The 25,125-nt window shown below is 43.9% G+C and overlaps 1 protein-coding gene across 2 annotated transcripts; it reads right to left on the reverse strand.

Moving 5' to 3' along the window:
- Positions 1 to 5,400: 5,400 nt before the first annotated feature.
- On the reverse strand, positions 5,401 to 25,125 carry C8B (complement C8 beta chain). 2 transcript variants are annotated; one of them, XM_062623128.1, is made up of 12 exons: positions 25,035 to 25,125; positions 22,584 to 22,737; positions 21,415 to 21,556; positions 20,443 to 20,584; positions 17,985 to 18,117; positions 16,948 to 17,145; positions 14,529 to 14,769; positions 12,097 to 12,225; positions 11,026 to 11,189; positions 8,758 to 8,911; positions 7,412 to 7,480; positions 5,401 to 6,018 (listed from the first exon to the last, which is right to left on the reverse strand). In XM_062623128.1, the coding sequence occupies exons 1-12, from the start codon at positions 25,049 to 25,051 to the stop codon at positions 5,867 to 5,869; spliced, it is 1,695 nt and encodes a 564-aa protein (XP_062479112.1). In that variant the 5' UTR covers positions 25,052 to 25,125; the 3' UTR covers positions 5,401 to 5,866. The 2 variants fall into 2 exon arrangements, with proteins under 2 accessions (XP_062479112.1, XP_062479111.1); XM_062623127.1 differs by lacking the exon at positions 25,035 to 25,125 and adding an exon at positions 24,268 to 24,446.

The following is a 25,125-nucleotide window of genomic DNA, read 5'->3' on the forward strand; positions in this document are numbered from 1 at the left end:
GGAGGAGGCTTAAGCCTAAAGACGCCGAGCATCACAGCGAAATGTGAACCCAAACTGATGAAGAATCTTAAACAGATCAAAAAAGAGAGGCTTGAACACAACCGTTTGGCAGAGGATGCTCACACAGAAGCGAAGGCTAGTCCTCTTTAAAATCAGTGATGAATTGACTATTAGGACACAGGCATTTTATCTCCCGGGCACCCAGAGCAGGAGAAGATGCTAATAGGGTGCTTGATTTAAGGGGCTTTTTTGAGCGTAAGATGTAAATCTCAGCACAGGAATACACACAGTATTGAACTGTGTGCAGAGACTGCAGTGAGAGCCCACAGCTCCCTCTTATTAATGAACTACAACAAAAACCTGGGGTGGATGGAAGGCGAATGGTGCTTCATTTTAGTGTGCTTTTCACTACAAGGAAAGCAGGGGGAAAAAAGCCCTGAGAAGGAATCGGGCATTATGAAAAACAACAACAGCAACAAAACCTCAAAGCACAAAGGGTCACTTCTATATACATGTGAATGGGAAGAGGGAGTAGAAAGGAATCATGGTTTAGTGAAAGAAATTGCTCCGCTAGAGCTCTGCTTCTTGGAAACGCTTGTTTTTCAACAGCATGTCTGTGGTGATTTAAAGTCTGACACTTAGCTGATGTAAATCAGTGCTGCTCCTTCAACAGAGCTGATATATGCTACCTGAAGATCTGGTCCTGTATTTTCTTTAGTGTGCATGTTTGCCAAAGGATGACTTTTTCACCACTTTTGCTTGAAAATGAAACTATGGGCTGGTTTTGTTTAAGAAGACAACAAAGCCGGGTTGCCTTGAGCACTGAGATGGAATTGTTCTCTGAAAAATCCCTACAATGAGTGGCAAAGCTGTGGCCTTTTTGTCAACTTTGCTTTTCCAGTAAAGGCGCTAAGTCACTCAGAGATGAATTTGCTCCCAAGGGCTTGAATCTGATGCCTTCTATGTTGGGAAAATGCAGCAGCACAAACCACTCATATATTGGTATGATTTAGACATCCCAAATGTGAAATGAAGGATCAAAAGTTTTCCCATCGGTGGTTTTATCAGCACTGTTTGACACTGGGCTGGCAGGTTATGTAGAAACATGACACAGTGCTCTTGCATCAACGACTAGTTTGGATCTTAGGCAATTCTTACCTTTACACTGACTGCTTAGGACTCAGGGCAATGATTGAAAGGAAATGAGTATAAAGTCACCTCAGTTAGAAAGCTCAGTATGCTCCTTTTGGGACTAGAGGGAAGAAATTAATGAACAGACAGATCTGATGCCTTGGAGGCTGGGGAAGGATGGAGCCTGCAGGAAGGCAACCTGCATCCTCTGCTTTTAGTGGCATTTCTAGAAGGGCAGATCACAGGCTGCAGAACCACAAAAAAAGAATAAATCCAAGTGATAAAGAAATGTGAAATACCACCATGAAGCATATAAAAAATAAGAGCAAATAAGCTGGGATTTACCTGCAGTTGTGCGTTCTCCCTGTTCACCTCACCACCCAGCCAATGAAATACAAACCCAAGCATTTCCTTCAAATGCCAAAGGCAGCTTGGAAGCAGCCCCTGTCCTCCCACTCCAGTCCCCTGCTGCATCCAGGCTCAGGCATCCACAGGGCTGAAACTCAGGAGCAGTGAAGCTGAAGTCAAAAGAAAGGAAGAAGCTGCCTGTAAGGTCTGAGGGGAAAAGAAAACAGATTATGAGCAATTACACATTTACAATGCCAGTCAAAGCAGCTAATATATCTCATGCTGAAGTGGCCAGCATGAGAGTTGTGCTAGATGAGATAAGCAGCAAAAACGTGCGTTTCTTACTTAAACTAAAAGCTTGGAGGGTACAATAAAACACTGCAGTTCCACCCTGGTTTTAATGAATGGATTTTCCCCTCTTGCACACTGACATACATTTGATATAGTTATTCATCCTATATATTTCTTGCGGCATATTTCCCAGGAGACCTTGTTTATCTCGCTCATAAGTACATGATGGATGTATGGTGCTTTGGATAAATGGTATCACAATCAGATATTTTTATGGATATAGGCAAACTGGGTTATTAACAAAGGAAGGGCAGAGAGGAACCAGTCCGCTAAAGAAAATAACAAATGATTGATGACAATACACCTGAGGTGGCAAGGTGCAGTCTCCAGATAACCAGCTAACAGAAGAGTAGATAAGGGCAGTGCTTGAGACAGAGCTGTTTTCTACCTCAGGGTCAATGTCACGCTGACTGCCCAAATGCCTGCATCCCTTCGAGCTTGTGATTTTAGAGCAGGCGAAAATTCCCCAGCAGGAGCAGCTCAAAAATTATTGCCTTCCTTTTTATACTCTGTAATGCAGAGGCACAGGAAGACAGAAAAGATTTAATCCTCCCTCAAAAACCTGAAACAAAAGAAACTCGGCATTCTGAAGAGTTTGGAGAGGGACCGGCATTTGCTGTGCTGCTCCATCACCAGCGAGACTCTTGGTCCTGCATCACAAGTAAACATACAGGTTTATAATGGTAATAATTACTGTTTTCCTCTCTAGTTTTATTCATTTAGAAAAGCAGGGGGGTGCTAAAACAGGATATAGAAGGCAAATCTACAGGTGTAATTTGACCTGAAATCTGGCTGCTATCTCGGGGGCTCACTGGGCTCTTTAGCCATCAAAGTAAAAGAACTAGGAGTTGGAAATCTGGGGACTGTTAATACCTCTGCATGGACTCGCTGGGTCTTTCAAGAAAATCCCTCTTTGTGGGTGAGAACCTGGGAAGGAACAATTATATCCATCTGATAGTGGGAGAAACAGGAGCATGATAGAGTAATTTAGCAATACTACAGCTACCAGAGGGTTTGCAAGTCCCCAGCTGCAGCCTAGATCATATTCCAGCCTCACGGGTAAATGTAAAGTGTCCCTGTGACATGAAAAGACAGGGAGCATGTGAATCCAGGCTGGAAACCAGCCTGATTTACCCACTCCTGATGGAGATGTTATATGCTGAAAGAGACAAGCTGGTTTTGTCCTGGGAGAGCTCGATGTGACAATTACAACTTACCTAAAGTACTCTTTTGGGAGTTGCCTGAGCCATGTTGACCAGATCCAACATAAATCACAGCAGCAATGTTTTCAAGCATGGAAGTAAAGAAAACACAGCTTCTCCATGTTTCCTGTATTTCTTTTCTGAGAAATTACTAGATATCTTTTCATTACGTGAGAACATGATATGGGATGTAGTAAAGCCCATTGTGACAAGTGGCTTAACCAGAGAAATGGGCTAGAGCAGCACAACCAGCGCAGAACATGCACGCAAGCTGCCTGCTGCCTTCTTGTTTTCATGTGTGGGTTATTAATCTAAGCTTACACAGAAGGGGGAAGTTAGAACCACCAGTAAAAGATAGTACCAAAATTTAATGCATACCAAAATGAAACAATAAAAGCTTCAGCACAGTATTTTTTATTACCCTCCGGGTCATAATAAATCATTAGTTAGTTGAATCAAAGCACAAAATCACAAGGACACGCTAAAGTTACGTCCTTTATGGGAGGCTTCTAAGCCTTTGGGCTCAATATTCAACCACTACTGAAATCATACTTCAGTTAGACTGCCCTGCTGATATCGAAGAGCGGATGGGGTTTGGAGCAACCTGGTCTAGTGGAAGGTATCCCTGCCTGTGGCACAGGGTTGGAACTGGATGAGCTTTAAGGCCCCTTACAACACAAAACATTCTATGATTGTCAAATCTCTCCTCTCTTCCTCCAAAAACCCAGCCAAATATCCAAACCCAGGCACTGCCATTTCAAAAACCCTGGGCTTTTCTGATGTGGGAGCAGCAGTCCAAATTGAGGTTGCTACATTTGGCTCTCCTCACCACAGCAGTGGATAGATGTGCCATGGCTATGTGTCAGAGTGCTTACTCCAGCTTGATTATCCAGAAAGGTGGTCACATTTACCAAAGCCACTTGATTCATCTAGGAAATTTCCTTGATCAGATTACACTGATGCTTCTCAAGAGGGGCAGGCAACCACACTGCAGTACCTGTCCTCACGGGCACCCATGAACCATGACCAGGGTTCTCTGCTGCAGAGCTTCCAAAGTGTCCCTTTAGGCATCTCTGAAGGATAACATACTTCACATAAGCAGTGACCTCATTACCCATGACCCAAAATGATCATCTTTGACAAATCTTTCTCAGACAAAAGATATCACAGCTACACAGTGGATAACGGAAACGTTTCGGGTTGGCAGCTCAATTATGAAGCCCATAATGAGTACAGAACACTCTTCTTTTACATATGCAATGCGCTCTTCCTTTCTTAAAGCTGTCACAGAAACCTTGTCAACAAGTGTGGAGGCGGCATGAGGGCTACAACTAAATGCATGTTCCATTGTTCAGATGTCAGAGAGCCTGAGTTGTTACATTCAGACAACGTCAGCCTGAAAGGAGAGGAACCGATGATACCAACCCATCATCACCAGCATTGCTAGGAACCTTCAGAATAGTGTTTGACCTTGCAGATGTTGGAAGACTCACAACACGTATGAACAACTTTGCACTGGTGGAATCATTCTCCTGGAGCAAAGCCATTGCTGATTATTTTACATGATGCCCCATCAAATGCCTTTGCAAAAAATCATTAACCACCAATAGGGCCATAGGAAAAGCCCCTGGAATGATTCAGGCTCAGGTCAGTCATGAAATAGTGCACAGTATTACACTACAAGTTTCTCTTTGACTTGGATTGCAATGCACAGCTCCAGGGACAGTAACAAAGGGGAAACCATTCACTTGGCTTTGAGTCTTTCCATAGCAAACTCCTTCCATCTCAGATGTCCTAGCCTGAGCGGATTAACAATGCAGCTGCTGAAATACACGCTTTCATGGGATCAAACCAATGCACCAGAGCCTGCTTGGGGCAGAGGCAACTACTAAAGGCAGAAGACCTCAGGGGATATGCAAAGATGTTTGTTCCAAGATGTTCCATTTATTCTGCCCATGGCAGAAAAGCTGGCCGCTCAGCCTGCACATGTATCCATATATACCATTGAAGCAGAAGGAGCAGTAGCTGCTTTCCAGTTCCCCATCCAAGCAGCATCCCCCTATCCTTCCCTCCCTTTCAAGAGAACCAGAGCCTCGGTGTATCTGAGCATATCCAGGGCATATCCAATACTCTCAGTGTATCTGTTCTACTTCAAGCAATGCACAGGAGGAAGCTCATTGCTGCAGGAGGAATACAGCTGCTATATAGTCTAACAACACTGGTGTCCCCAGACTGTTCTTCCCAATTCAGTTTCCACTCCTTCAAGACAATCTCTAATACAATGGACATTTTAAGTTAAATACAATAAATTGAGAAACTGGGGTATGAGGCACAGCAGCTTTACATGTCACATTAGGCACTATTGCGCTGGTTGAGATTTAGACTTTAATAGGCTGTATTTTGCTCCACATCACACAGCTGCCTTCACAGAAGCTGCATATTAGTGCGCATTCTGGTGCACGTAAGATCAAAGAGTCTTTCCTTATCTCAAAGGAACCTTCACAAACAAGACAAGTGAAATTTAAAATCATGCAGCTACCAAAGAAGGCAGGAGATAAAGCTTGTCTCAGCCCACTGCAATAAAAACAGAGAAAAGTAAAACTTAAGAAGAGTAAGCACATTCAGTCCCATGAGACAACTGCAAAGCATGTCTGAAGGTGTGATCTATAACACACATCCAGTTCCCAACATCTTCTGAAGTGTCTCCAACTTCAATGCACTTGGGTGAGACTCAGAAGCAGATTGAGGCCAATTTAACAAGCCAGTCGGATGACATTCTCCCACTCCATTTGCAAACTGCTCATCAGTTCTGTGTAAGTTCCTAATGATTCCCTCTAGCAAGTAAGTGTCTCAGCATCAGGCCCTGAGCACGATGAACCACCATTCTGTGGGGCAGGGTTGTTGCACTGTCGTCTCCTTGTTCGTTGACCTCCTGAGCATGGAGACCAGCTGGCCCAGCAACCCCAGTTTCCATTAATGGCAGCATCTGCAAAAAAGAACCCAAAGCCAGAAAGAATTGTCAGAGTAGAGCAGCTCTTTCCATGGGAATAGCTGTCAGCTTCCATGAATCATATTTAATACAAACAGCTCTGCCCCTGTCCACACCACTAATATACTTGAGTCAACAACAAAGAGTGATTGTCTTAAAGATGCTAATTCGCTGTTCAATATTTCTGGTGTTCATTCAAACTGTACAGCAAGGACAAGGGAAAAAACCCAATTAGCTTTATATTTGCTTGTAGGATGTTTCTCTCTCTGCCTTAGTGAAGGCTAGGTAAGAAAAACAGCAACACAACTTGTGTCAGCCACATTCTGAGGTGCTAGGGGAAACGTTAGCACGTTCTTCTTCAATGAGCAACAGCTTGAATATTCAGTTTTCTATCCATCGCTTTTCCTATTACACCATTTCTTCTGGACCCTGAGCATGTGAGTGACATTAATTCAAAATCCTGAGAATGATGGAGCTGAACTTGGAGGCAACACATAAAAGGAGGAAAGGGGCGTGAGGAAGGAAGTTACATGTTGATAAGTGGAGGGATGTGAGCCTTTGGGGGGGTCGGATGCGATTATGTGCGTGGTAAGCAGACTGGAACAAGGTGTAAGAGACTCCACAGTTTAAAGTTCCATAGAATTCCTTAGAAACACCTACAAAATTGACCCTCTGCTTGGTGAAATCTTGGCTTAAAGCACTTTTCAGCCTGGCTTAGCCGGGACGCAGTCATACAGAATGAATACTGGATAACAGACTGTAAACAAAGCTCAATGATAGATGCAGTACATCAAATTGTGGGATGGTGCCAGAGCTCTGAGTGCCTGAGATCTGGTATTATTTAGCACCTAAATTAATGAGCTGGAAGAAGTAAACAAAATGATTAAATCCACCGATCACCCTAAACTAGGAGTTGAGAGCATCAGTTGGAAGACAGCAGTGATAGAAAAGTGACCAAGAAGCATTAGTAAATGCTTCAAAACAACATAATAAGATTTAAAGATTAAAATGCATGGTAGCATATCTGGGGGAAACCAGTTTGCAACATACTGGCTGTATCAAAGGGAAAAACTTAAGAAACAGAGCTGTTGGAAACCTGAGGCTTGTCGTGGATTGTACATTAGGTAGGGGGTTGTATTCTGATGCAAATACTAGGGACATTTATGCACGTTAGCACTGCAAAATAAAGCCACCCCCCTGTGAGTGGCAAAGAAATACAGAAGAGGACAGGCAAAGCGTATCTGTCACCTTTGCAGGACCCTAACACCTTGTCAGTTGGTCTGGGCATAGCGGGGACAGACAGCACATTATCCCCCATCCATCAGCTGCAATCCCTGGACACTCCTAAATATATCTGGGACTGTCTCCATGGATCTGGGATCCACCTTACCTTTCCTCTCGTTGATCTCACAGGCAGTGCCACTGTAGCCAAGGGGACACAAGCATTCACACTCAGTTCCTGAAAGTAAGCAGAGATGGTGGGACTAGAGACTTCAGGTCGCAGCTCCCTCCAGATGCCCATTTGTTTTCAGGGCTTCATCTTCTGTGAGGAAGGGACAGCAGGTGAATTATCAGCATCTTTCTCTAATGGTGAGAGTATAAAACAGCAATAAAGCAGGGAGCTGTGACTACCCTGCCATCCCTCTCACCTTCCCGGTCATTTGTTCCCATCGCTGCTATTGTAGCTCAACCTCAACTACACCAGTGCAGCAATTCAGCAAGCCAGGGTACCACAGAGTCCCTCTGCTCCTCTCCAAAAGAGATTATCTTGCTAGAGCTGAGGGGGAGCAAACTGCAGGATCAAGAATGAGCACCTAGGACAGGAGCATTCCAGCTTGACTTTGTGGCAGAGGAAAAGTCCCTGTAACCCTGCTTTGGCTGCCCAGGGCTGGGATGTGCATCCCACAGCAGAACGGGAGCTCCCGCTTAGGAAAATAAATGGTCATTTAAACCTCTTGTTGAGAAGATCCTAAAAGAAACTCTAACCTGATTCAGCTCCTAAAAAGTTATTTAAACAAGGGTAATCACGAGACAAATCCTTTAAGTGCTACAATCAACTAGCTGGTATGTGAAAGGACGGTCTCTGCATTAGATGATACATTTAGATGATAACGATTCTCATCAGGACTTTTGCAGATGCAGATTGGAATTAGGCACTTGACAAAATGGTCCTTTTGTTAGAAGCTCCCATCACATCATATCTCTCTGTTTAAGCAGTGCAGTTTTCATTCAATTTGATTATTTTTCCCCTTCACTTTTAAATCACAACCTGCTTACAAAGGAGGACAGCTTCTGCTAAAAGCGGGGGGAGGTGATGGTGCTAACTGCGCTTGGCACTTGTATGGTGCTTTTCATCTTCAAAACGCTTTTACAAACACTAATTAATGCTGAGACAGTAGTCACTTCTCTAGGAGGATGGATGCAGTCTTAAAAGCAAAGGAGGAGACTTAAAGATGTCAAGGCTTTCTTTTTTTAATGCATAATTGAGAAGCAGCAAATTCTTCCACAGAATTGATACAGATGGTCACCCCCATTTACAAAGACACATCCCTCGACTTTACCAGCTTTACTTCCTGGAGGCACTGAAGAAATAGACCAACTTAGATACAAAAAATTAATTACCTGGAAAAGAAACGACAGGAGAAACAAAAGAGCGGGTCACTTACCAACCTTACTCGCTCCCCACATACTCCCAGCTCATTTCGTTCCTAGAGAAAAGGTGCAAAATCCACCCACCTTGCAGAAAGGGGATGCCATTGCTGTGGCAGGGAGCACAGCGACAAGAACTCGTCTCCATCTGAAACTCATCAAGAGCCCGTCGCAGGTTTTCTTTTATGGTGATTGCATTGGCCAAGTCAGTTGGAGTCACCAGCTGATACAGCGGCTCTGCCTAGAGGGAGGGAAGAAACTGCATTCAAACCCAGATTTAAGATGGTGTGAGCATCACTGGGCTCGGTGGTGGCATAGCTGGAGAGGGAAATAAAGGCTCTAGGTTTCCCATTAGTATTCCCTTAAACCTTGCAAATGACAAAGCAGCGACATCAGGAATACTCACAGGGATCCTTCTCTTGGTTTATACCACCAAAGGAGTTGAAAATGCATAACAAAATACAACAGTTAGTCAACAAACTGGCAAAGAAGTTTCATTGAATCCTCTCTCATCCATTCTTTTGATATTGACATTTTCCAATCAGTTTTGCTCAAACTTATGTTTCCTGAGTGCTCTCCCACTCTGATTTAAAGAAGGTCCCCCCCAAACCCACCCACAAGAATCTCCTTCATTCCTCCTACAGCCACACAGCACAGCCAGGGGCGCATGATCACAGGCATTCAAACACTTTCACTATAACCACTTCACATTTCAAGGCTGATTTCTCCCTATGAAGCCAAGATAAGGGTTTCCACTGCCTTCAGAAGGGAGAGGATAGTGATCTTCATCTGCGGATGGGGTCAGTGGGAGAAGATATGGGGGTGCAGAATACAGTGAACATGCAGTAGGGACCAACAAGACTTCGACCTGCTCATCTATTTTTCTCCTGAGAACAAGGGAAAGTTAAAGAATGGTCTCAATATTGCCAGTCACCCACTCATGCCAGAGGCATGCTCAGTCTACAAGAAATAGAAGAATGTTTCAATAAAATAATGCTCATTTCCTCCTGCTGCACATCCTCTCTTCATCAATTATGTGATCCATGCTTTGCCTTTTGAATTCAGATCATACAAATGAGGAAATACACTAAGAGTGACCTGCCAAGTCCTTTCAGCAGATGATTTATGAACTGATTTGCTTTAGTTTTCCCTAACTAAGCATTCTTGGGCTGACATTTAGTCACACTCTGCTGGTACTTTTGATCTTCAAGCCCCACAGGGGTATTGGCATGGAAATGAAGGATTATAGATAACCAAATCCAAACTACATCAGTCCACTGGGCAGCCTGGTCACTGATGCCAGGCAAGACAACATCAGCATTTCTTGTGGGAGCATTTTCTGTACGTGGGATCTAGCACAGAGGGCTGCAGTTCTGTTGTCTTCTGCCCAGAGACCTCCCAGGGCACTTCGGAAAGGTCAATCCACAGCACACCAGGGGTTTGGGAAAGCCACCTCTGCTGCAGCAAGTGCTAGGCAGGCACTGGCTGTGTTTCCAAAATAGGGATTTTTGCTTTTTTTCATAGTTTTTTTTTAGAATTCATCTCGTTTTTAATGTAATGTCGGGATTTTCGATGAGAAACAAGCACCTTTTACAAATAGATTTGTTGCCTAAAATTGAATTTCACCATTAAATCAAATACAATAATAGAATTAACTTCCAACACTACCAGCCCAAACTCCTGTTTAAAAGGATATTTTCTCACACCTTTGTACTATTCACTCTGAGTGAGCTTATTTTGACATTAAAAATGATGAGCCAGAATAGCTCCATACTTCTGCTCACTTTTTACTCTTACAGTGCCCTGCTGTTCTAAACCTCTTCAGGATCAAAACCCCTTCACTTTTCAAAACCTAACTGGTATTTCTAAGGTTTAGCTAAGCTGCACGAACACCCAGGCCTGGATGGTGAACTACCTGATCCTCTGAACCAGAGAGAATTGCTGCTGAACAGTCACTGGTGCTCACAGAAGGCAGAAGTTTGGAGAACAAAAATGTCCTTATAAAATATAAGCTGCCAGATATGTATTATTTGATAAGTGATACATTGGTAAAGCAGATGCATCGTCTAATCTGCTTGGTAGGCAGCAAGTGACCACATCTGCATCACCAAGTTAGAAGGGTTAAAGCTGTTATCATCACATCACATCACATCACATCACATCACATCACATACTTCCAACACATCACACCTTTGATTTTCTGAACACTCAGTCTTAGAAAAACTAATCTGCATTACACACATCTATTATTTGCCCCATAAATCTCCCTGTTTTCTTTAAATCCTGTTTACTGAAGCACAGAGCTCTCCAAGCAGCTCTGCCAAGTGAGGCTGAATGAAGTGATGGGTACAGTACCTTTAGCTTTATGATTTCAGGGTTGTACTGTACAGCATCTCCCCACTCCTGCAGGAGCACAGCCGTCGGCAGGTCTTTGTAAGCCAGTGTGGTAATGTGTTCACTTGCTCCACCACGAATGAGGATGATGAAGTCTTCCACATACTGTTTTTTGGAGGTGCTGTCTGCAAAAATGCATTCAGGAAGTGGCCAGCTCTGCTCAGGTATGTCTTTGTGGATTGCAGTTGAATCCCAGACTGGTCTGGGTTGGAAGGGAACTTAAAGCTCATCCAGTTCCAACCCCTGCCACAGGCAGGGACACCTTCCACTAGAGCAGCTTGCTCCAAGCCCCTGTGTCCAACCTGGCCTTGAACACTGCCAGGGATGGGGCAGCCACAGCTTCCCTGGGCACCCTGTGCCAGCGCCTCAGCACCCTCACAGGGAAGAACATCTTCCTAGTACAAGATACTGATATTCTGAATACAAGATATTGAGATACAAGCTGACAGCTAAACAGCCCTGTATATGACCCATCCTACCGAGAGGGCAAAAACGGGCCTCTTGAAGAGAAAAAGGCCACACCTGAAGCCTGGTTTCCTACCCTGCATATCCTGTGCCCTCTTTGCAGCAATACTCCCACCCTCCTCTCCTGCACCGCATATCTTGACCCTAAATTTCCTCCCTATGCTTATAAGCTTGCAGGTCATTCTACAGCTCATGCTCCTCACCACCATGAATACTTCAGGTGCATCCTCCTCCCACTGCAACACTCCCAGCTTCCCAGATGTCCCCTGAGGCTTCCACAACACCATTACCTCCCTATTTTCCCCATTTGGGCTTTTTTTTGGGTGCAAAAAAGAGCATGCTGGGCTGCTCTGCTGAGCGCCGGGTTGATTGGTAGCACCAGCCAGGCTGGTAATGGTTGACCTGTCCCTGCTTTTCTCTGGGACACCGAGCAGATATTTCTTCTCTACCCAGCAAATAAGCAAGCTTTGAGACATCTGCACCTCTGCTAAACAGGCAAGACAACAAAGTCTTGTTTTCACTATGACAAATGCTAGAAATTAAATGGGAGAAGTGCTTCATGCTTACCTCCAATCTCTTTTAGAAGGGATTTACAGCCAGCATCAGTTATTCCAAGACTCAGATAGACGCTGTAAATATTTGCACCAATGTTAAAGCCACGCTGTGCACATTTCTGGACATCACTCAGAGAAAAACCTTAAGTAGACACCAAAAATTTGGAGTTTTAATAGAAATGTTTGATGTTTTATGCCCATCTACACAGAAAATGGGAGTTGGTAAGTATTTTTCCTTTGGGAAAAAAAGATGTGATGAAGAAGCCTTTTTTTTCTGGATATTTAACAAATCTATATACAATGAAATTAAATCTCTGCCTTTTATAGAACTCCAAACCCAAGGAGAAATGCAAGGTAAATGCTGGAAGAAGAGGCTTTTAATTGCTAACCCAGCTGTATTGGGTTATGCAGAGCTGCAATGGGTGGGAGCCTGGGCTGTGACTTAAACACCAAACGTCTTTGACAAAGGACTACCCACCACTCATCCCCATCATCAGGAGCCAGGCTTATTCAGAGTACCAGATGAAGAAGGTTTTCCTCCCTTTGATACCTCACATCTCGAATCCTTTGCTGTTTCATGGCAGTTTCTCCATAAAGCTCTACTACAGTGATTTTTCATGACATATAAGAATTTCCCCTAAAAATCTGCAAATCCTTCATATATTCTTCTCCAAAGCCCTTGCTGACCTGACACTCAAGAATATTTAAGCAGTTATCATGGTGAAACACCAGATATCACACTCAAGTATCTTGTTTCTTTCTCTGCTTTTTTTGTTGTAATCCCCCATCTCTCCCTGAATTCTTTACTTTTTTTAGTTAAACTCATGTCTTGATGATACAAATGAGCCTGTACATGAGTTTACATAGCTCACAACACAAGTATTGCTGTATGCTTGTCCTGTTCTTATGCTCTCCTCATATCTGATACTGGCCAGTGTCAAGATCAGAAGAGAAGACGCACTGAGTTTTGGGCTGACATAGGATGGCCCCTATTAATGTTCATAGTCACGTACACCTGAGGGCAGGAACCACTATTTTATGACATCCTTGTACAGCACAATCCAGACCTCTCTCCTGCCGCCTTTCCCACTGAAAGCATTAAAACATGAAGCACAGCCACATCTGGCATATTGGATTATATGTAAGAGAAGTGCAAGTACTAACTATATGATGTAACGTTTGATACTACATAGACTCATAGAACAGTTTAGATTGGAAGGGACTTTAAAGCTCATTCAGTTCCAATCCCCTGCCATGGGCAGGGACACTTTCCACTAAACCAGGTTGCTTCATGCCCCATCCTATCTGGCCTTGAACACTGCCAGGGATGGGGCAGCCACATCTTCTCTGGGCACCCTGTGCCAGCGCCTTAGCACCCTCACAGGGAAGAATTTCTTCCCACCTGCAAAAGAAGGCCTGATTTCCAGTGCAAACATAATGGATTTGAAGGGAAAAACGTGGATTCTCAGACTAGACCTACCAATCCCCAGAGAGAACTTACAGCTCAGCTCAGCCCTGGGGGTAGTGTGAAAATGTTGGTACTACTGTAGGACCCTCATCTAGGTCAGCACATGCTGACAAGTAGCATTTTGATGCAAACAGTGATTCACATTAGTTCAAAGGAACACGGCTTGCGAGGGGCCCACACCAACAGCTGAGAAATTGGGCAGTGCTAATGATTTGAATATCTGAAATCTGAATCTCAATTCTGTCCCTCTGGGCTGTATCTAACTACGGCATAAGCAACTTCCTAGACAGCAGAGAGCAAACTGAGTCACACACAGCAGAGCCCACAGAATGCTTTTGCAAACAGACAGCAAAGGCAGTTACTCACTCCCATGCCAATGAATAAATAAGAGAGTGCAGCTATTGATTAATGTCACACGGCACGCTCTGTCCTCCACAACAATCATCATTTCTCGCAGAAAAGGAAGCCAGAGTCAAAGAGCAAGAGCAATGTCAGGCACAAGAGTCACCCAGCAAATTATTTACTGTTTCCTACATGCTGGAACAGCTCTCGAGGCGAAAGGTGTTTCAAAACTGTCATTTGAAAAGCAATGGAAAAAGAACTTGGGTGAAGGTTTTCAAAGCTAACAAAAGCATTCAGCTACACGATTCCCATTCATCTCAACATCTTGTCAGCCTCCAAAACGTGTCATCTAAAATACTTGCTACAGGGCCCTTTTTCTGTGAACTGGCAGCACCCATAGCTTGAGAGCTAGGTGAAGCCCATGATGCTGAGCACGCTTTGAAAACCAGGCTCTTTATTCACTGCCATAAAGCACTTATACTGCCATATTTCCTGCAGGCTTTCTTTGAGATGTTGTTGACTCCTTTTTCCACTATGTCTGTTTTCTGACCTCAGACCTGAACCATCACTGGGTGTCTGCAGAGGGGTTTTCCCAACCAAACAGCTGGCTCCAAAGCTTCTTCACAACCACATACCTGCCTTTTGGAGCTCACTGCTGTTCATGACTAAAGTGTATTCGTAGATGCCACCGACAGTGGCCTCCGTGATGTAATGGGTGCCATAGTCTCTGTAGAGCTCTCGGTACTCCCCGTAGCTGTACTCTGATGGGAGCTGATGGAGTCTCTGCAGGAACTCGTAATGCAGCATCAGGGCTCGGGGCTTCAGCTTGTAAGCAGCAACAGCCAGCTCAGAACGGGCATGAATGAATTTGCTGGACTACAAGAAACACAGAGGCACAAACGAATCCACAACTGAGGGACGATATTCTTGTGACAGCATGTAGTTATTTGCTATTAAATAATTAATGCTGGTCAGGATTTATCAATTTAAGTTTGCAACTGGAAATCTATAAATTTAGCAAAACCAAACCTTTTAGTAGCAAAGTTTCCGAAAATCAGGATTCTGATGGGTATTAGAGAGGGTAGAAGGAAGAGGGAGAGACAGCCATTCCAAGTAAGGTGATGACTTAAGGCATGACTAGGACATGGGCTCCAGAGGCTCCAGGCTCTGCGCTGACAGATGCAGGGTGCAAGGACACAAGGAGCATCCCTTGAGACTGCTCTGCTCCTAACACTGTTGACCAGCCTTTGCCTCTCACAAGCTATCCTGAAAGATTAGGAAAGCTGAAATCCTGGTGATTTCTATGTGAAATGAGAATTCTGATCCAAATTTATATTTGTATTACACAGAATATGCCATTAATGAAACTCAGAGGAAAAAAGGAGACACAAACACACACGTATTTAAACGCCTCTGTGTAGATATGTGTACAGGGATAAATATTATGTCTCCCCATTCTGGCATAAAGGTCAAGAACAGAAGAGGTGTTTTGTTATGTTCAAAGGATTTAGCGTCCATTTTTTTGGGGTCCAGCAGGACAAGCACATTGGTGTGTGTGTGTGTGTGAGCGTCAATGTAGAACTCTGTAGCTTAAATCATAAAATCAAGACTTAGTATTGGGTTTCTTTATGGATATATGCAAATGCCTCTCACACACCCCTGATCTTGTCATGGGAAATGCCTCTTTGCAGGAAGGAAATGTGAGTTTAATAGCAACACGGAATACTCTGCCATTCCCGAATGTGCTTTATACTGTAGGGAGAGACATAGATCAGTGCTACTATTAAAGCATTGACAAGAGCTAGGTTTGTTTACTGCAATAACAGATAAAAAAAGAGAAATCAAATGATGCTGCACACTACCTCAGACTAAATCTCATAAACCAGTCCTAGGAGTTATAGATTAAAGCATCTCCAGCCAGCTTAAAGTGAGCCTCAGATCACAGGACGACCAAATCTCTGCAGACGAGACTGGAAGTGATTGTGCCATCCTTATTTTGCGTTGTGCGTGAATGATGTGGTCAATGATGTACTCAGCAGACAGACCACATCAGCCAAAGTAAAATGGGATGTATATGTGTAAAATTAAACCCATGGAAGGCCTGCTAGCAGGCTTTGTTTTACTTTATTGTCAATGCTGCCCCACAGTTGAACACCTTGGCTTCGCTGCTTGCATTGCCATTTACCGAAGTGATAGCTCCTGCCTTGCTGATGCCCCTAAAAGAGGGATGGCTCTTCATGTGGGAGATGATATTCAGCAATGATGGCACAGACATTGCTGAATATCATCCATACAATGGATGCATATTGTGTGGATGACAATAGCCATCCACATCACAGTCTGGTTTCTGGACTGTGTGTAGAGGTGCAGAAATTTCTAGAACTGGAGAAATCCTATATACCCTTCTTTCACCCCATATTTCTCTACTAGTCACTGTAACCCACCCATAAGGCAGAGAGAACCTTGGGCTCCAGTGTTCACTAGCTAAACCCCAGTTCTACCTGCACAGATTGCCTTGGAGGAGTCGCTGCGTTGCCTATACACACTGACCTGCCAGACTGCTTTGGCATCAGTGGTTAAGACCTTCTTAACGGCTGGCAGGGCAAGGTGCACTGCATCCTGTGGCCAGGGTACAGCACCAAGGCCCTGTTAGCAATGTCACTTGTACATCTACTAGCAAGTCCACTGTATGGAAGAAAGGTCATTCCAAGTGGCTTCTTAGATCTTTTCTTTCTAAATGACTTCACTACAAACATCCAAATGTGGATGCCCAGCAGGACACTGGATGATTGCAATAGATCGTGGCTGACTTTGGAGGTCAGGCAGTCTGGTTCCTGGCCAGCAGGTGAATAGAAAAGCTCCTGGATGCTGTAAGCACAGATGAAGTTGTTGTGGCCTTAGTAAAACTTGACCAACACAAACCGTAAAGTCCCATCAAGAGGAAGTATTTCATGTACTCTAGTCAGGGCTGCTGGCCTGAGGATGAGGGTCAGACCGATACACACACACATACACACAACATGTTAGCAGAGGATTAAGTGGAGCAGTGCTTACAGTTGAAGAAAACCTTTTCATCCTTTGAATGAACTTCTTGAACCTGTTGTCATTTGAATTGTAACCAAGTTCAAACACTTGCGGTATTCTTATACCAAAGCTGAAGCTAGATTGTGAAGCTTTTGCCTTCAGGACACTGCTTTCATAATCTGAGTAGGAGTCGTATTCAGTCATTGTAAATTCATATTTGCCTTTGGTCTAAAAAGAAAGCAAAACCAACACATCTAATTTCCTGCATAGCAGTTGTATACCCGAAGCACAGGGAAGGAATACAGATACAAATATACATGTGAATTAATGCTTGCACTTTGAAGATGAAAAGCCTTGTGTAATTGCAAAGCACTATTATTATTAACACTGGTACTTCAAGAGTACTTGATTTACAGCAGCAGGAAAGCTACTATCTCCTCTGTACTGCAATGACCTTAGGCTTTTACTTAGTATGTCAATCTCATGCAAAGAAGGTGAATCTTGAACACGGGCATCAATTAAACTATGAATTCTAAAAGGAAAAGGTTTCCTAGTGGGCAACACTCAAAAATATCATGCTATGTCATCAAAAGCATTAAGGTCAAATATATAACATTTGAAGTACAGCTTTGAAGCTTTCACACAAAGCATGTGGCGTGTGGCTACATCCTAGGCTGTTGCACAAGGGCAGCTTTCCCAGCCTGGCTCTTGAGGCACTCTACAATGCTGGGTGGCTTTTGGGCCCTCTTGCACACATTGCATCGGGATGGTTAGGCTCAGTTTTCACAACGACAAGGTCCAGGTGAACATGCATCTTGCATGAAAGATGCACTTGCATCTGTTCAAGTGCACACGGATATTGTAAGGGGTTGTGTCCAGCTTCATAGAGAAGAGTACATGGGGTATGATGATGTTCTAGAAGCAGGGCTAAATTCAGTCTCATTCCATTGGGTATCATGAATTTTGTGATGCTTTATAAAATGGTTAATAATGAAGCTTTATCAGTATTTTACACTAAATGTATTGGAATACACACATGTATATTTGCAGGCAAATCTGACACATACCTCTGGTGTGTAGCTTTCTACATTGTACGGCTTTCTGAATCTTGTGTCCATGATATAATGGGGAGAACATCCCCCAGCATAGTACCTGTGATCAAGAACTAATCCTTCCAAGTTGTTTGTGAAGACATTTAATCTGTACATGAAGCATAACAGCAAAATGCTAACATTATTATCTATTTTAAAGTAAAGATCAAATGCTTTGGCCGAGAATGGCAAAAGACTTCTCTTTGGCTGAGGGCTCCTTGTTTCATACTTGGACAGAGCCTTGTGTGACATGGTCTAGTGTGAGGCGTCCCTGCCCATGGCAGTGGGGTTGGAACTGGATGATCTTAACGTCCTTTCCAACCCTGACTATTCTATGATTCTTTATTTTGAAGCCCCAAAAGACAGTTTTGCCTCTTTCCCTGCCTGACCAACCCAGTTGCTCCAGAAAAACTAACAAGAAGGAAAAAAGAGAGTCAAATTTGGACACTTTGATGGATATGAAAAGTAATTTACACACCCAGCTACAAATGACACCAGATTCCTGTCACCAGCACCAGCAACTCTTGTAGCCTGTACTGGAACTCTCTGGGAAGAGCAGAACAAACTGGACCAACCAAGCCCCTGTCCCACCAGGCTGCCCACCCTGAGCATCCCCAAATGCCCGCACTATTATAGCAGCGGTCAGCAGGATCCTCAAAGACAGATTTGCCAACCCATGTCATTAATCCATACTACTTTTTAATTCACCTTTCTTTGTTGTGATTTATCAGTCTTAGTCTTTGCCAGGTTGGTCAAAGATCAACCAGAGGTCAGTAGAGGGAACACGAATAAAGGTACTCAAGCAATTGTCCTTGAAAACACTGGGAAGCTTCCTTTTGATTTTAGTGGATAATGGACAGTAATCTTAACCTAAGAAAGTATGCAGCAGTGCAACCTTTTTAGCTGAGGTGATTAAACCCCATCATTTGCTTTTCCTATTGCTCCTGTTGCTCACTGTCAGGACTCCCTCACATCACCCTCGTAGCACACAGCTGAGGACATGGCACTCACCCCCAGATAGTAACAAGAGTCATTAGATGAGAATACACCAAAAAGAAGATGAATTGCTAACAGCCCATGTTGTGTCCTATTAGCACTCCAGTTCTCCATTAGATCTGCCTCTCCCTATTTTGGGGAGAGGGACTTGGCGCGATAATGACTCCGAAGCTGTAAAATATTAACTCTAATTTTAGAATCAGCTGGAAAGAAGGGAAGGCCACTGAAAGCAAATTACTGAGCAACTGGAGCTTCAAAGAGATGAGAAGCATGTTCCTATAATTGTCCAACATTATTTTTAATTTTGATTAAACCCAGAAGTACAAAGCATCAGCAGTGACATGTGCAGCAGCTGCATCTCCAGAGAGCAAGAAGGAAATTATCATTTTTTCCTTGCAATATGATTTTTCTGTGTTTTTTTTTTTATGTAAAAAGCATTTTTTTTTCCCTGCAGAATGAGAAAAAATTCTTTTCACACAGCCTGATCTTACAGAAAGTTGCCACAGTTTTAGCCTGTAAAAGCTGGATCAGTTCAGACTTGCATTTTAATCCCCACAAAACTGCCGTTTGCTAGCATGGAGGTTAATCCTACCCCACTCGCACAAAGGACACAAATTCCACAACCTCTCACTGTCCTGAAACAAATCCAAGGAATTTTGACCTCCCCTCACACCAATGCAAAAATACCAATTCAAAAATACAAATCAGGTTTCAGTGTTAGGCAATGCAAGATCCTAGAATCACGGAATGTTTTGGGTTGGAAGGGACCTTAAAGACCACCTAGTCACAAACCTACCACGGGCAAGAACACCTTCCACTAGACCAGGTTGCTCAAAGATGCTGATTTAAGTCACTCTATAACAAATGATATAGCATTATCTTCAGATTTTAACAAACCTTCTTTTGCTTTTATTTCAAAGTCACAGTTTGAAGTAGTCTCTCAGTTCCTAAAGGATGGGACATTCCTGCTTCCCACAGACTGGATTAGGCCAAAGTCTAACTGTATTTTCATCTGTGCAAAATAATTGGATTATAGAAACTCTCCCAATGATTCATTTAAGTGTAAGTACCTGTAGACATCAGAGAAACCTTTAGTGCTGACACTTCCCTCTTTACTCGCCAAGTTTTGGCTACACAAAGAGCTCACACAGGCCCTTGCACAACATTTGTAAACTGAGCTGATGGTCTTCACAGGGTGCACAAGTGCCCTTGGGTATATCTGGGACTTTTACTCACCTCGTTTCTCTCCAAAAGGCTCATAGAGTCAATAAGGATTTTCCCATCGGGCTTTGGATCAGGACCCCAAAGGCTGTCACATCTTAACTCCTGGATACAGTAGTTGCTGCATCTTTTCTCTGTTCGACATTTATGTCTGCAGCCACATAAGATCCTTCTTATCCCTAACTCAGGAACCACCTCATGAAGGTCACTGACTTACCCTTTGGCCAGATTCTCTATTCCCCAATATTGCTCCATCTTCCGGTCGCATTTCTTAAACACTTTTTTGCAGTTCTTTTCATCTGACTGGTCCCCACAGTCATCATCCCCATTGCAAAGCAGCCTCCGTGGAATGCATCTCCCTAGGATGCAAGGTGTAAATCGCTCATAAATCAATCTGTTATCACACACCCTGACTCAGAGCCTAGAAACGGAAAACTCCTGTAATGAATGGTCCTATCATGTATGGAAGATATTTCTTCTCTATCTGCATTGATTTGACAAACTCCACCTGCTCAGTTTGGCTAAAAACTTTCCTAATCTTCTAATTCCTTGTTCAGCCTATAAAAAACATCAACACCCTCATTAAAGGTATAAAACCCACTTTTTTTGTTGCTAAGATCTTTTAGTTTTGAGAACACATGCTGGAGATGGTTCACCTTCTTCAGATACCTTGTATATGGTATTATTTCCCTCCCCCCTTCCCATGTACATAATTACTGAGGTGTCCTTTGGATACAGCTAACTGCTGTCTTGCTTTCCCATGCTGGTACAGTGTCCCTGAGTAATTAGTTGTTAATAGGGATGGATGGAAATGGCATGAGGCCCACCATCACATCCCGCTGTGCTCTTGGGCGTGGTGTCAAAGATGCCCTTGGGCATGTGTCAAGAATGCATGTTCTCCTGTTGCTGTTGGATCCACTTGTGCTACAGGTTTTACTGATCTAACTGGGCTTTAATTTCCTATTTGGAGATTTTAAAGACATGCTTTAGACTGACAGATGTTGTCTGATGGCTCACTCAAAATCACTGATATAAACATGGTATAAATCACAGCATAAACATGGCTGGACCAAGGCCAACTCCTGACATCTCTTTGGCCCTGCAATCTCTTGTAGAAGCAGAAAGTTCAGCGTAGTGGCGTCAGAGAAGCCACCTGAGCACCACCACTCCTCACCCCCTAAATCCTTACCTGTAACTGCACACACAAACCCATCACATCTGACTTTATTCCTGCAAGGATTATTTGTAACACAGTCTTCAGTTTCTTTATCAGTGTAATCACAGGGATCTCCATTGAACTGAGAAGGTTGTTCCAGGCGGGCGAATCTGTACTGTGATGAAATAAAAAATATTGACTCAAAGTGCACAGAAATTGGGAATTTTACGCTTCCCTAGTTAAAAAAAAAACAAACTTTGTGATGGAAGAGCTGATCTAAGAGTGCTGTCATGTTAGAAAAAGAAGTGTCGGCAAAGAAGCGCGATGCTCGCAACGTGCCTCATCTCAAAGGTTTCTGATCTGCCACAGTTTCAATTCTACTAAGGAAGGATTGAGGACTGCAAGGGATGAAGGAAATTTTGCTATTCTTTGACAGTTTGTTTAAATGAGGCTGACAGAGTAGTGCAGGCATTTGCAAGAGGGAGGAAGGATTCAGTTACATCTCCTCTCTTTCAATTAGCACTAGTAACGACATCCCTTGTTATTTTCTGTCAGTGTATTTACTTGGCCCTCTGCATCATTAGGGATTTTTTCCGCCCACAACACTGCTGTGAAGCAGTCAATTACTCCGTCCAATATGTTAGCCCTCCTTTTTTCCCCAGCTTTTCAGATTAACTCTTTGATATGAAGCTTCACTCTTCCCAACTCCCATCACTGGTTATTCCTGCTTAAGCCTGGGAATCGCTTCTCCAACTTGTTAGCAGAGGTCTTTTTAGCAATGGGGATTTTGCTCTTCATGCTTCTGAGATCATTACTTTCATTTGATGGGGCTTCTTAGGTAGAAAATGCTTGCTGCAGACAAGAAAAAGCATCTTAATCCTGAGAGGCAGCATCTCCAGGTCCCACGGGGGACCATTAGTGGGGACGGTGCTTTCCCCTGACGCTCGAATAGGACTGTGTTGGACACAAAGGTACTGCAAAGCCTGGGCTTACACTTCCTTATCAGGACAGTGAGATGGCCTGGAGTTACTGGGGGTGGTGAGCTGAAGAGCTAAAAGCCACCTGAAAACAAAAGCCTGTAGTCTCACCTCACAGGGCTTTCCTTGGCAGCTCCCTTGCTCTTTGCCCAACCCCACGGACAAAAGAGGCAAGGATTTGCCTCCTGGTTTCTCAGGCTTCGTGCCTAAACCACAAACACTCACCCTTTTCTTTTGGCAGGGGTCACACTGGCTCCATGAGGACCACGCGGACAGCATGCAGTCACGGGGCTGCGGCAGGTCGCTCACAGACCGGGCATGTCTGCTGCTGGCCATGCTCTCGTTGGTACCGCTGAGGTTAAGGGACTCTTTTCCACCACTGCATTCAGTGACACAAGAGCTTCAGGGTGTGAAATCACTGAGTTGTGAGGACAGAGCAACTTGGCTCACCTATAGGCAAAACTACTGGCTAAAGAGAACTAACGCTTGTTAGACCTCATCGGATCTTCTATGCAGTCTCTAGATTTCACTACTGCTATTGATTCATACTGGTATTGATTTCATACTGGTATTGATTCTATATGAAACCCAATCCACTCTTCAATACCCAAGAGGAGACCCACTGCCAAGGAGTAAGTCTGCAGAGCACTCAGCAGGGCTGACTCCAGGACATACGTTTGATCTAGCATGGAAACTCAATCCATGTCCCCACCAGCCTAGGGGTTTATCTCAAGCCGTGCAAGCCCTACCAAATAACGTGGCCAAGCGGCCAGCAGTCAAATCTGCATCATCAGTTGCCGCCCTTGTGCCATCGCTCCCTGCTGCTTGCTATATAGGAAGGACTTTGGTACTTCGCTGCTGTACATGATAAACAGCTCCAAGGTCAGACGTGTCCATGACAAACACCAGGCCCGATGCTAAGGGCTGGTGTGCATTCAGCACATAACCTGCATAAACACCTCCCTTTGTTGAGCAGCCTATTTTTTCTCTAGCTGGCCAAACCCTTTAGTCTTTAGACTCTATTCTCAGTTCACAATAATCATTAACTCATTAATCCCATTCATCCCAGTAATGAGCCTGAATCCCAGTCCCCTCTTTCTCTCTCACATGACAACTGTCTCCTAGGTTTCCATGATGCCACAGCTACAATGCTGCCTACTCTTTTGACAGATTCAGTATTTCTGATTAAATCCTCATCCTGGACAAATGCTTCCTTGTAGCACCTAATCTAAGTGGGAAGCTTTAGTAAAACGTTGACAATTAGTTTCTTTTCATACCTACTTTGACAAATAAACTACAACAGTGCTGTTCCCAATTCATCCACCAAGACAAGGAATAGCATCAAGTACGATTCAGTGCCTGGCAAGGGGCCCTCCCATTACTGCATATTGAAAATCACATGGAATATAGGAAGTACAAAACCTCATCAGCTCACTGAGGCTTGAAAACAGAGCTCAAAGTTCAGAGAGCAGTGGAAAAATACTTAGCTTGGAAAGATTACAGTCACTGATTGACCACATTCCTCCGGAAGAGCAAAATGAATTAAGCTAGCAGGGAAAGAAACAACTATCAGCCACATTCTCGCCATTTATGTACCGAAAGAAAACAAAGCCCTGTCTCTCCAGCACATGGCAGGCAGCTAGCATAGGAAGAGGTTGCATGTTGCAAGCAGAATTCCACATTACAACGACTTGTCATCTCAGGTTTACCAACAGGAGTACTCCTCTAACGGCAGACACATGACACTACATGACTACTACACAAATTGACATCTTTTGCTGTTCATTAGAAATACGGAAATCGCTCAAGACAGCAAGTATGTGCCACACAATGTGAGAGCAGAGTCTGCACTGATTTTCACTCTGTATCTTAAAACCTCACAGGCATTTCTTCAGGAACATTCACTTACCCAAAGCAATGAATAGTTAGGATGCAGAATAGGGTGTAAAGCAGCAACAGCGTGATAGGGTATGGAACAAAGGTGGTGCGTGCTGTGCTCATCGCTGCAAGGTACCACCGGCGATTCGGAACCATCACCGTTCCTGTTCTGGCTGCCAAGGGGTGGTTTGAAAATGGTTCAGGTAGGAAAAGGTTGTTTCTGCACACTGTAAACAGCAGATGACCCACCAGCTGGCACGTTCACAAGGTAGATGTTGCAATTGTTGGTGCGCAGCTTTCTGCAGGCAAGTGGGAAGGAAGCAGAGATCTGCCTAGAAGCAATTCACGCTTTCATGTGTAACGCTCCCTCCAAGGGATGGGGGAGAACGAATATTTCAACAAATGAAACATACTCGAGTCTTGGCAAGAGGGAAATGATAAGTAAACTAAAGGCTTTCTAGGAATGGAGTGCAAAATCATTTATTGCTGCTTTTCATGTCTGTCTTCCAGAGGAAGGCCAGGCATGAGGCATAAGCAGCCATTCTCATGGCTCAGTGAAAACCTTCATCCCCAAACAGCCTTTGCTGTCCCTCACTCGGGCTACAGCTTCAGGGGAAGACAAAAGCCCCAGCCTTGGCTGGGCCCTTCCATAGAGATTCACTGCTCCATGCATCTGAAGTCTTGAGCCCTTGGAAGCAAGACCTGTCAGGGTATCAAATTAACTGTCTTGGTGTTTTCTAGCTACAATATTGAGTCATTTGCTCTCTTAAATGGTCCTAACTGGGGCAGAGAACTCACCAAGAGCTGATTCCCATCAGTTCAGTTGGGCTTTCAAAGGAAGCTCAGGGTCTTCAAAGCCTTGCAGGGTTCAGTTGCCTGTTGCACCTCT

Source organism: Pezoporus occidentalis, unplaced genomic scaffold, assembly GCF_034315485.1.
Source record: "Pezoporus occidentalis ecotype Australia unplaced genomic scaffold, CSIRO_AGI_Poc_V1 ctg25, whole genome shotgun sequence".
Classification (NCBI taxonomy): Eukaryota; Metazoa; Chordata; class Aves; order Psittaciformes; family Psittacidae; genus Pezoporus; species Pezoporus occidentalis.

Excerpts from the sequence above, each read along its gene's own strand:
- C8B (XM_062623127.1), bottom strand. The coding sequence starts at position 24,392 with ATGGTTCCGAATCGCCGGTGGTACCTTGCAGCGATGAGCACAGCACGC. Across the intron at positions 22,738-24,267 it reads CTAACTATTCATTGCTTTGG|TGGTGGAAAAGAGTCCCTTA; the intron begins GTAAGTGAATGT and ends CACTGAATGCAG. Across the intron at positions 6,019-7,411 it reads TGAGATCAACGAGAGGAAAG|ATGCTGCCATTAATGGAAAC; the intron begins GTAAGGTGGATC and ends TCTTTTTTGCAG.